The following is a 12,118-nucleotide window of genomic DNA, read 5'->3' as shown; positions in this document are numbered from 1 at the left end:
TTGCCTTCAAGAGAGGACTCAGGACTTCTCTCAAGGCAGGTCTGCTGTCTGCTGGGACAATCCTTTGTTATTGTATATACAAGGAGGTGGTCTTACAGAACACTGATTCTTAGCTGGCCGTGAAGATCAGGTAATGAAGAAAAGCATTCATCATCTTGTCTAAGTTCTCTGCCAGCAGCAGTGGTGGCTTTTGGAGACAGAAGTCACTCAGCCTTGGCCTGACTTGTAGTCAGCAGGTGAGTAGGGTGCACATGCAGGTTTGGGGGTGCTGCAGAGCCCACACATTAGAGAGATAATGACCGAGCTAACTGAACTCTGCTGTGTCTTGTGTCTTGTCTAACTTGGGATGTGACATGTGAGGCTGTACTGCTAGAGTTGCTGGTTGCTGTTGAAAACACTAGTTGGATACTGCTTGCTTTTTTCTAGGAATTTAAGCAAATCAAGCTCTTAGGCCATCAGTGCTTCTGTTTCCTATCTGTGAAATAAGAAGAATAGCTCCTCCCTTGTCTCAGGTGTTACCAAGGCAAAATATGAATGCTTGCAGGTTATTCACATACTGGATTGGGGGGAGCCACGCTTGTAAATCAGATAGGTAGAAAAGAGCAAGATCTTTGTTGCTGCTAAGTGTGGCAGGACCAGAAGTGTTGAAGGCCATGCTGTGTAGCAGGGATAGCAGTGCCCAGAGAGAGTCTGTGACCTGTGCAGGAATGTGGCCTGGGAAGAGGCACTGGCACATGGAGCTCCTGAAACATGGCACTGTAAAGTCAAGTAACTGAATTTCTGTGCTTAGCAAATTAATTAAGATGCCAGATTGTGGCCTAAGAGAGAAGTATGATAAAGCTGAACCAAAAAACCCAAACACCCAAACAAACAAAACTCACCACCACTGAAACCCAAAAAACAACAGCTCACCCTTCACTGGGCAACCTACAGATTATTTTTCTGGGAACAAGATCTGTGCTACAAATGAAGTTAGCTGCTAAGAAACAGAAACTGTATTACAAGAGTAGAACAGAAGGACAACCAACCAAAAGATAGGTATTATTGCCTTCAGATTACTACAAACAGATCTGAATACCTCTGCTACACTGGCCGTGGGATGCTGAACTTGTATTTCCTAGCCCTTATCACTTGATATGAAAAGAATTTTCAAAGGTCTATACTCCTATTGTATGGCCAAAATCAGTTTGCTCTGACTCTGCTGACTTACCATACATGACTGCAAGTTAGGCAACTGAAACCTGGCAATTTTGTTGATGAAGGCATGAAGGAATATGAAGCAGCTCTCTCTCTCTCCCAGTTCTACACTGGAAGAGATACAGCAGATGTATAAACACATCTTTCTGCAGTCTTAGTTGGCAAACTCATCCGTTTAAGCTAGTCTGTGTTTTAACACTGAAATGCTAAATTGGCCCAAGTGAAAGAGCTACAATGACCTGCTCTGCAAGAAACGGTTCCTATCAAGGTAATGGGAGCCTTTCAGGGGTCATTCTTTCAGATACTTTTGACTTGGCAGAAGATCAAGATCATTACTATTACTTGCATTGGAGTAGCACTTGAAAGTCCTGCAGCGTGAATTACTGTACAGCATGTTCTGAGACCCTACTGTTTAAATACATGAGATGCAAAAGGATGGGAGTGAGGAGAAAAAGCCTCTTGTGATGTTATGTTTGCCTGCACTGCAGCAATGGCCAAACTTGTACTTGGAACTTCATCAGGCATATCAGAGCAGAGTGTACTTAACTGCTTCTTGCACTCACAGGACAGAGCGCAGAATTCAGAAAGACCGAGAGCCTGGCAGGTGTGACAGGACAGAAGCCAGCTGTCCATACCGCTCTCTCACTGATGGGAATTGTAACTGCAAAAGCACTTTGGGTTTAGAGACTTTCTGACCACTCAGCTGTGTTTATCAAGGCTTGCACCTTGCCTAAGATAGCTGCTGGTAGCAGCAGCATATGCCCTAGGCGTGGCTCTTCAGATGACCTGGTTTGAGACACTTTGAGGTGACCTTGTGTGCAGTTTGTCCATTAGAAAGTACCTTGCAGATCTGGCTTCTGAGTTCTGTGAGCGCTGGTTTTTAGATAGCTTTGTTATTTTAATCACACTGTAGGAGTACTGCACAGCACATAGTGAAAAACCTAGGGAAACTGTTCTAAAATACCAGAAAACGATCATTTTGGATTGAGTGCCCTCAAACATGAACCACGTCATGTGGAATGCCTTTTTTTCAAACTAAAAGCACACCTGAAGACTTAGAGGATCTTTTGGGCTTCAGCCCAAATACCTTTTTTTTAAGCCTGGACAATCTTGTAGAGATGAACAAGGACTTGATTAAAATTAATGCTGGAAAAAATATAATCAAGAATTAAAACAGAATAATGTATTTAAATCATCATAGCTCTCAGATAGATGTGTGCAGCTAGCAAGGGACAAGTAATAAACTAGAAACCCTCAAATATGGAAAACACAGTCATAGAACGATTTGGGTTCAAAGAGACTTCAAAGGTCATCTAAATCCAACTCCCCTGTTAAGGGCAGGGCCACTTTCCACTAGACCAGGTTGCTCAAGGCCCCACACAACCTGGCTTTGAACACTTCTGTGGAGGGTGCAACCACAACTTCTCTGGGCACCTTGTTCCTCACCACGTTCGTGGAGAATTTATTCCTAATGTCTCGTCAAGGTTGTTTCACCTCGTCCTGTCACTCCATGCGTTTGTAAAAAGGTTCTCTCTAGCTCTCCCGTAGCCCTCTCTCAAGTACTGGAAGGCTGCTCTAAGGTCTCCCTGGATCCTTCTCTTCTCCAGACTGAACAAGCTCAGCTCTCTCAGCCTGTGTTCACAGCAGCAGCGCTCCAACCCTCTGGTCATATTTGTGGCCTTCTCTGGACCTGCTCTGACAGTTCCATGTCCTCCTCGTGTTGTCTCTTAAGTACTTCTGAAAATGCTGATAATAGTATCTCAGTCTGGAGTTCTTGTGACAGACACTGTTTTAATCCAGGTATGGTGCGCTCGCTTGTCAAGAAGTTCCTCTGACTCTTGCTGTGTCCTCCTGCCCGCAGCCGGCTCCACCTCCGCGCTGTCAGCCATGGGGCAGAGCACCGACGAGCGCGGGAGTGGCGCTGTGTGAAATGGTGGCGTGGCTTCTCAGCCTCCTGTCGTTTCCTTTGCCAGGGGGAAAATGGAAGTCTTTGCACGGGGGAAGATTTAGTTTCTCTCTTTGTTGTCTGATGTTTCTCTCACTGCTGTCTGCGATCTCCACCTGTTGTATATGTAGTAAAAATAGCCGCAGCCAGAGTCCTGTGTGACCGAGCGAAGCGCAGCCGGCTGCGGGTCACGGCCGGGCTAGAAGCCAGGAGCGGCAAGTCTCCAGGAGAGGCAAGTCTCCAGGAGCGGCAAGTCTCCAGGAGCGGCAAGTCTCCAGGGGAATGTTTTCTTTCTCTCCTTTTTTAAAAAATTAATTTTTTTTTCTTCTCCCCTTGCCTGTCTTCCAAACAACAGTTCAAAAACAACCCCAAACCGCCTACAACACCTCGTAACAACGCAAACTATTCAAGCACAACAAACTCAAAGAGGTTTTTGTTTTAAAAAAATGGGATCGATGGAATCGAGTCCATGATATTTTGTATTTAATTTTATAGTATGGTTTTATGTGGCACATGAAAGAGAGAAATTTGTATTGAAACAATCGAGACTCACTTTTCCAGTTCCTGGCTCTTTCCTGGAAGATGATTAAAAGCAGACTTTTTTCCCCCCCTTTCCAGATGAGACATAAAGATTAAACGATCTTCAGTGTATAGTTATTTTTTCAAATGTTTGGAGGCTTATAAATAACTTCTACAATCAAATGCACACACACAAACAGCAGAGAATCTGTTTCTAATTACTTGTACTCTAGTTGAACTTTGGCGTTTCCTTTGACTTTCTGCCTAATGTATGTGAGCTGTGTGCCTTGCACTCCTGCAGCGAATTCACACACACGCACACAAAGGGCAAAAAAATCCGGAGTCTCGTTGGTGCCAACAAAAATGAGGGTTAACAGTATGTTTTGACCAAATGCAACACTTTGCTATTCACCCTAATTAGCTGAAATTGCTGCTTCCCACCAGGGACCCTGAGCTCGGTATTCAGAATTCCCTTGCGGCTATCCAGGAAATGCCATTTGCTTTACAACTTCTTATTATTTTAAGACTCAACTGTCCAGAGCGCGCATTAACATCCAAGCACAGTGATCTAAGCTTCAGCCGAGCGCCAGGCATCTCATGGTGCCTGCCTGCCTCTGCTTGGGCACGAAGTGAAATACCTCCTCTCTCTGTCCGCATGCTTCAGCTGGCACTAAATTAGCTCTCACAAAGCCCACTGTGCTCTGAGAGATCTTATCCTCTGCTTTGTCTAACCTTTAGAAGTATTTCAGTCATCCTAGGAATTGCGCAGTGCCCGGTCGCGCCGGAGCCCCTGCCCGATTGCTCCAGAGCCTCTGCCCAGTTGTTGGAGAGTCTCTGACCGATTGTTCGAGAGTCTCTGTGTGCTTGAGCTGTGTTCAGGTGTTGGGTGAAGGTGTTGAGGGTCTGTTTTCTCAGGTGAGTGGGGATATCCGACAGGACGAGACAGCAGGTCATGGGAAGAAGATGCCCTTTTTTGTTTTGGTTTGTTTTTTTTTTGCTTTTCTTTGAATCCTTCCTGAAACGGTAAAATAGCTTTAAGAATGCCTCTTCTGGAAGTGCCAATTCCTTGTTCCATCCATCCTTTGTTCCACCTTGTGTGTGCAGACAGGCATACAAGACGGCAGGTTCTGCTGTCATGCTTGCACCAGCCGCCAAGACGATACAGAAATAATGCTTTCTACCTGTTGAGCAGCAATTGCTACAGATGCCTGCACCAGGTTTCTGCACTTCCATGCTGGCAGTATATACATTTTCAAACATTGAAAAAGGCTAATTCCAAGGAAGATAGTAAGTCAGAAGACAGAGCAAAAGTCCAATGTATAACTTGAGTCCAAGTCTTCTCTAGAAAGCTGTACATCTTGCCTGTGATCAAAAGTGAATGTTCCCAACCTGGGTTTTCTTACAAAACCAAACCAAACAACAACAAGCCAACCGACCAGCCAGCAGACAGCAACAACATAAAAAACCCACCACCAACCAAAAACTCAGGCTCTCTAGGTGGTTGTTCAGCTGATGCAGGTATTATATTGATGAAGCTCTTTTAGTGACATAAAGATAGAGGTGACTCCGAGGGGGTCTTCCTGGCTTACAGCAGCTCTTTTCTTCTTATATACATTTTCACATTGTCCAGAGAAAGATTCACCAGCAGCACCTTCAGCTTTTTGGTTGCTGACTGTGGGGTGTATTTATTAACTGAGCTGGTCACTTAATCTCCTCTGGGTATTGCACGTTCCTGGTGCTTTGCCAATGCCTGATGGGCCCCTGTTGTACATATGGTTTGTGGTTTGAATGCTACTATTGGATGCTGGTGCTTGTTTAGGATGAATTCATGAAAGAAGCAGAAGTATATTGGTATAATTCCTCAAAGACTGCTTTCCCCAAACTGAAACCACAGAAGAATTGCAGGAGTGCAGTTGTTTTATTAAATGACAGAACCTTGTTTTCCCATGGGCAGCCTAAAAACTGACTGGGAGTTGAGTGAGCTAATACAAAACACATTGTCTGCTGGTATTAGAGTTTTAAGGCTAAAATTTGATCATTCCATAGACTGATTGGAAGGCACCATAATTCATGTAGGAGCATGAAATAAGACAGGTAATGTTTGAGGCCTCTCAAGGGCATTTGATGTATCTAACTTTAATTCAAAATTACTAATAGGTTATTGATTGAAGCAGGAATCTCTGTGAAGAGATCAATAGGAGAACACTCTCTCTCTTAAGTACCAAAACTTACTGTTGAAAAGACATGATCATTCTCATCTGTGTTTTCATTCAGAAAAAATAAACCCTTTTTACATGTTTTCTTGGTGCAATAGGAACCAGTAAATTTTTGGTTTGCTAAGATTCAGGATACTTAATGCTTAAAAAGAAGAAGTGTAGTCCTGGACAGTGTCTCAGCATCACAATTTCACAGTATCACAGTATCACAGTATCACAGTATTATCAGGGTTGGAAGAGACCTCACAGATCATCAAGTCCAACCCTTTACCACAGAGCTCAAGGCCAGACCATGGCACCAAGTGCCACGTCCAATCTTGCCTTGAACAGCTCCAGGGACGGTGACTCCACCACCTCCCCGGGCAGCCCATTCCAGTGCCCAATGACTCTCTCAGGGAAGAACTTTCTCCTCACCTCCAGCCTAAATTTCCCCTGGTGCAGCCTGAGGCTGTGTCCTCTCGTTCTGGCGCTGGCCACCTGAGAGAAGAGAGCAACCTCCTCCTGGCCACAACCACCCCTCAGGTAGTTGTAGACAGCACTAAGGTCTCCCCTGAGCCTCCTCTTCTCCAGGCTAACCAATCCCAGCTCCCTCAGCCTCTCCTCGTAGGGCTGTGCTCAAGGCCTCTCCCCAGCCTCATGGCCCTTCTCTGGACACACTCAAGCATCTCAATGTCCCTCCTAAACTGGGGGGCCCAGAACTGAACACAGCACTCAAGGTGAGGTCTAACCAGTGCAGAGTACAGGGGCAGAATGACCTCCCTGCTCCTGCTGGCCACACCATTCCTGATGCAGGCCAGGATGCCACTGGCTCTCTTGGCCACCTGGGCACACTGCTGGCTCATGTTCAGGTGGGTATCAATCAGCACCCCCAGATCCCTCTCTGTCTGGCTGCTCTCAGCCACTCTGACCCCAGCCTGTATCTCTGCATGGGGTTGTTGTGGCCAAAGTGAAGCACCCTGCACTTGGAGCTATTGACACCATCCCCTTGGACTCTGCCCATCTGTGCAGGCAGTCAAGGTCCCGCTGCAGAGCCCTTCTGCCCTCCAACCCAGCCACATCTGCCCCCAGCTTGGTGTCATCTGCACACTTGCTGATGACTGACTCCATGCCCTCATCCAGATCATCTATGAAGATGTTAAAGAGGATGGGGCCCAGCACTGATCCCTGAGGGACACCACTAGTGACAGCTGCCAGCTGGATGTGGCACCATTCACCACCACTCTCTGGGTCCAGCCCTCCAGGCAGTTCCTAACCCAGCACAGAGTGTTGCCATCCAAGCCATGGGCTGACAGCTTAGCCAGCAGTTTGCTGTGGGGGACAGTGTCAAAGGCCTTGCTGAAGTCCAGACAGACCACATCCACAGGCCTCCCCACACCCACCAAGCAGTCACCTGATCATAGAAGGAGATCAGGTTGGAGAGGCAGGATCTGCCCTTCCTAAACCCATGCTGGCTGGACCTGAGCTCTTTGCCATCCCTCAGGGCGCTCTTATCACCCCCAAGCTAACCTGCTCCATCAGTTTCCCTGGCACTGAGGTCAGGCTGACAGGTCTGTAGTTCCCAGGTTCCTCCATCCCACCCTTCTTGTGGATGGGGACCACGTTGGCAGTTTCCAGTCTCCTGGGACCTCTCCAGTGAGCCAGGACTGCTGGAAAATGATGGAGAGCAGCTTGGCCAGCTCAGCTGCCAGCTCTCTCAGCACCCTGGGATGGATCCCATCTGGTCCCATGGACTTGTGGGTGTCCAGGTGGCTCAGCAGGTCCTGAACTAATTCCTCATGAATTTCCAGGGGAACACACTGCTCCCCGACCCCATCCCCCAGTTCAAGAGGCCACTTGCCCTGAACTCCTCCCTCCTTGCTGTTGAAAACTGAGGTGAAGAAGGCATTCAGGACCTCAGCCTTTTCTTCATCATCAGTTATAGTGTTCCCCTCCTGCTCCAGTAAGCAGTGGAGGCTCTTCTTGCCCTTCCTTTTAGCACTGATACATTTATAAAAGTGCTTTCTATTATCCTTCACAGAGGTGGCAGCCTAAGTTCTGGCTGGGCCTTAGCCTCTCTAATTTTTCTCCTGCATAATCTGGCTACCTCCTTAAACACATCAGGAGAAGCCTTCCCCTCCTTCCAGAGGTGATACACCCTCTTTTTTTCCCCCAGTTCCTTCAGGAGCTGTTTGCTCATCCAGGCTGGTCGCCTTCCCTGCTGGCTCATCTTTTGGCACATGGGAACTGCCAGCTCCTGTGCCTTCAAGAGCTCCTGTTTAAAGTAGGTCCAACCATCCTGGACCCCTTTGTTCTCAAGGACTGCTGCCCAGGGGACTTTGGAAATAAGTTTCTTAAGCAAATGGAAGTTTGCCCTCTGAAAGTCCAAGGTGTAGGTTTTGTTGTAGTGCCTCCCTATCTCCCTGCATATTGAATTTTACTTGTTTGTTTGTTTGCTTTTCACAGCCTCCTTATTGTTAGACATATAAATAAGTTATTCCTATTGGAAAGATGTTTCTTTGCTTAAAATCAGAGCCTTTAACACTTCACTCTAATATTTTTCTTCCAAGAAATGCCTGCCTTTAAAGCTGATGGTAGCTTAACCCAAGGAAAACTGGCAGAGAGAGGCCCTTCTCTCACAAGTAATCAGCAGCTGCATTGTGCTCCACGACGCCCTGTGAACTCTGCAGAGCAGGAGCTGATGATGAATTGTGAATTTAATAGGAACGTCTCATCACTGTAATCTGAAAAATACCCCTTACAGGAAATTTTGTCTAAGATTTTCCCTTCGAGTAATATTTTTTAGGGGCTGCTGTTAGCACTCTTGAGATTAGCTCTGCTGATGGTGCCTAATATTTCTGGATAGCTCTGAGTTCACAGATCCTGTAATTTCTGTGTATCTGTTGAAAAGGTAGAGGGATTTGCCTGAGAAGCAGCAGACAGCTAGCTGAAACATGAAAACATATTGCACAGCTACAATAAATGTGAGGAATGGTGACAGCACATCACAGAAAACTAATGCAGATGTTTCAGGAGGATGTAGTTCACATGTCTTATCTTGCACTGTAGAGCTCGCATGGCCTTTCCCTGTCCTTTCAACAGGTTCAAAACAGATCATCGTCTAGAAATATTAAGGGATCTGGAGTTAAAATGTGTAAGTAGCTCTTGCTTGGAGAGGTTTCCTGAGGTTGCTCATCCTAAGGTAGGCGAGGAAGTCTTAGTGGATTGTGCTACTTTTACACATAAAGACAACTCGTTCAAGTAATTTCCACTACAGGTCTTGTGCTTAGTCGCTTGTCTCTTTACAGTCTCGTGATGCATGATCCTGTTCTGCTGTGCACAATGGGTGCTGCTCTTTGCAGAAAAATGCAAGAGATACAAGAGGTAAATTCAGTACAATAGAACCAGAACGTGAGCCCAGAGTTGCCTGGTTCTGGAGTTTGGTAAAACATTCAGGGCCTATATCTGAAGAGAGCTGAAGCTTTTGTGGTGTTGAGGAGCTGGATCATTGAAAATTATCAGGTACCCTAAAATATACTTTGGAAGCTACATCATGTAGTCCTGTCATTACTTGCTTGACTTTAGTTCCTCTTAAACTTTACTACTAGGAAAGACAAATTTTTATTAGACAAAGAAAGATATGGCCAATTTGATAGGTATAATATGGTAAAGAAAGCTTTAAATAAAAAAAATCATTAATGAATGATTCACTTTTATTTCTGTTTTCTTTTGCAGCAATTGAAACTCAGAGCACCAGTTCTGAGGAACTTGTTCCGAGCCCTCCTTCACCACTTCCACCCCCTCGTGTTTACAAGCCCTGTTTTGTCTGTCAAGACAAGTCATCTGGATATCACTATGGTGTCAGTGCTTGTGAGGGATGTAAGGTGAGTCTCATCATCTGCCTTTCCTCCTATAGGAATGCATTTCATTTAGAAGGGTACAAAAAATGCCGTTTGATGTGACTTGATAGATTCTAAGGATGCCTTTGTTGCATTAATTCATACCCTTGTTGTATGAATTAATCCAGATTCATGAGCAAATCATGCCTGGAATTATTTCCCTTTATGAATTCTGCCAAAGTGTGTCTTTCAGGGACTTCCATATGTATTGGTTACCATGAGAATGTGATAATGGGTGCAGGCATAGCCAATGAATAGAGTAAAAACCCTTTGATACTCTTCACTAGGTAGGTCAGGTATGCCCTGAGACCTCAAGTTGGACATTGGCTGCTCTCAGCCTTTTTCTGTGTTCTGCTATATCTGTGTATCCATGGGGTAGTTTATGGGAACCTGGAAAGTTTTTGTGTAGTTCTATATCTGAATAATCTCAAATCAGATTGGGAATTTGAGGATTAGCAGGTTAGTATTCATAAAATTTAATCTGCCAGACTGCGGTGCTCATACATCTGCCAGCTGCTTTCCAGTGCTGTGATTGTCAGCACATGAATTGACTGTCCACAGGGTGTGGTAATGCAGTGCACCATTCTGAGGTAAAGAACATCCAGGAGTGAGATACACATCAGAGAAGCAGTGTCTCAGATAAACCATGCATGTATGCCACTTGCTAGAGATGTACATGCAGTGAACACTGTGTGCAAGGAAGGTAGCACAAAAAATGCTAAAGAAAAGATAGCACAGGAAAGATGCTCTCATAGTTAACTTTATTACTTGTACCCCACTGTAATGCTCTTTCTTAACAATGATAGAAAAGGATTAGAATTTTGTTCCTTCAAATTACAGTAGTTGTTTAGTTCATACCATAGTGAAGATACTAATGCATGCCAAAAGTGTGACAGGTGCTATAGCCATATAAATAAGTCTCTTAGAATAGAGATAACAGAATAGATTAATAAAAAGTATTTTGCTGGGGTTTAGGTATTGTGCAGTTAGCCAGTTTGACTTTATCCTGGAAACTTTCTCTGCTACTGTGCCTTTTCAGTGTGACATCAACTATCACACTCCTGGATTTGTGTCATTAGGGAAAAAAATGTAGGAGTGGAATCTGATTCTCCCTCTATTTTATACCTGTAGATACTGATGTAGTGAAAGCAACTGTTTAATCTCACCTCAATTTTAGAATCTATTTCTGGCACTGAAGACCATCATGTCTATTTCTTTATTTTAGATACCACTAAACTATCAAAATGTAAGTGTCTCTTAGGAAGAACTGTGGTACGAATATACTGTAGCTTATAAAGTAGCTGGATCATATCAGTAGAATCCTGTCTGGATACTAACACAAAAAATATGGTGATCTGGACCAGGGGATTGAGTCCAGCACCAGTAAGTTTGCAGGTGGCACCAAGCTAGGAGCAGATGTGGATCCATTGGAGGGTCAGAGAGCCCTGCTGAGAGATCTTGCCAGGCTGGATGGGTGGGCAGAGGCCAATGAGATGAGATTGAACAAGGCCAAGTGCAGGGTTCTACACTTTGGCCACAACAACCCCAAGCAGTGCTACAGGCTGGGGACAGAGTGGCTGAGAGCAGCCAGAAAGAAAGGGACCTGGGGGTGCTGGGAGAGAGGAGCTGAAGGTGAGCCAGCAGTGTGCCCAGGTGGGCAGGAGCACCAATGGCATCCTGGGCTGGATCAGGAACAGTGTGGGCAGCAGGACAAGGGAGGTTCTTCTGCCCCTGTGCTCAGCACTGCTCAGGCCACAGCTTGAGTGCTGTGTCCAGTTCTGGACTCCTCCATTCAAAAGAGATGTTGAGGTGTTGGAAGGTGTCCAGAGAAGGGCAACGAAGCTGGGGAGGGGCCTGGAGCAGAGCCCTGTGAGGAGAGGCTGAGGGAGCTGGGGGTGTGCAGCCTGCAGAAGAGGAGGCTCAGGGCAGAGCTCATTGCTGGCTACAGCTACCTGAAGGGAGGCTGTAGCCAGGTGGGGTTGGTCTCTGCTGCCAGGCAACCAGCAACAGAACAAGGGGACACAGTCTCAAGTTGTGCTGGGGGAGGTCTAGGCTGGATGCTAGGAGGAAGTTGTTGTCAGAGAGAGTGATTGGCATTAGAATGGGCTGCCCAGGGAGGTGGTGGAGTCACCATCTCTGGAGGTGTTTGAGAAAAGCCTGGCTGGGGCACTTAGTGCCATGGTCTGGTTGATTGTCTAGGGCTGGTTGCTAGGTTGGGCTGGATGAGCTTGGAGGTCTCTTCCAACTTGGCTGATTCTATGATTCTATGAAAATGGTAGTGTCATTTGCTTGCCCACAAAATTCCCTATAAGCACAGATGTGATTGCAGACTGTTAGAAAGGCTTGCATTATTTGGAATTATTTTT

General features: G+C 45.8%; 1 protein-coding gene across 6 annotated transcripts in view; it reads left to right on the top strand.

Moving 5' to 3' along the window:
* Positions 1 to 12,118, top strand: part of RARB (retinoic acid receptor beta) — a 411,132-nt gene that overhangs the window by 316,311 nt on the left and 82,703 nt on the right. For all 6 annotated transcript variants that reach the window (XM_064167086.1, XM_064167087.1, XM_064167092.1 and 3 more), the window contains one exon: positions 9,589 to 9,737. In XM_064167086.1, coding sequence (XP_064023156.1) covers positions 9,589 to 9,737 — 149 coding nt within the window. The remainder of the gene's footprint in view (positions 1 to 9,588; positions 9,738 to 12,118) is intronic.

Source organism: Pogoniulus pusillus, chromosome 28 (genome assembly GCF_015220805.1).
Source record: "Pogoniulus pusillus isolate bPogPus1 chromosome 28, bPogPus1.pri, whole genome shotgun sequence".
Taxonomy (NCBI): domain Eukaryota; kingdom Metazoa; phylum Chordata; class Aves; order Piciformes; family Lybiidae; genus Pogoniulus; species Pogoniulus pusillus.
Note: the sequence above shows the minus strand (reverse complement) of the source record. Positions and strands in the feature narration are given on the sequence as shown.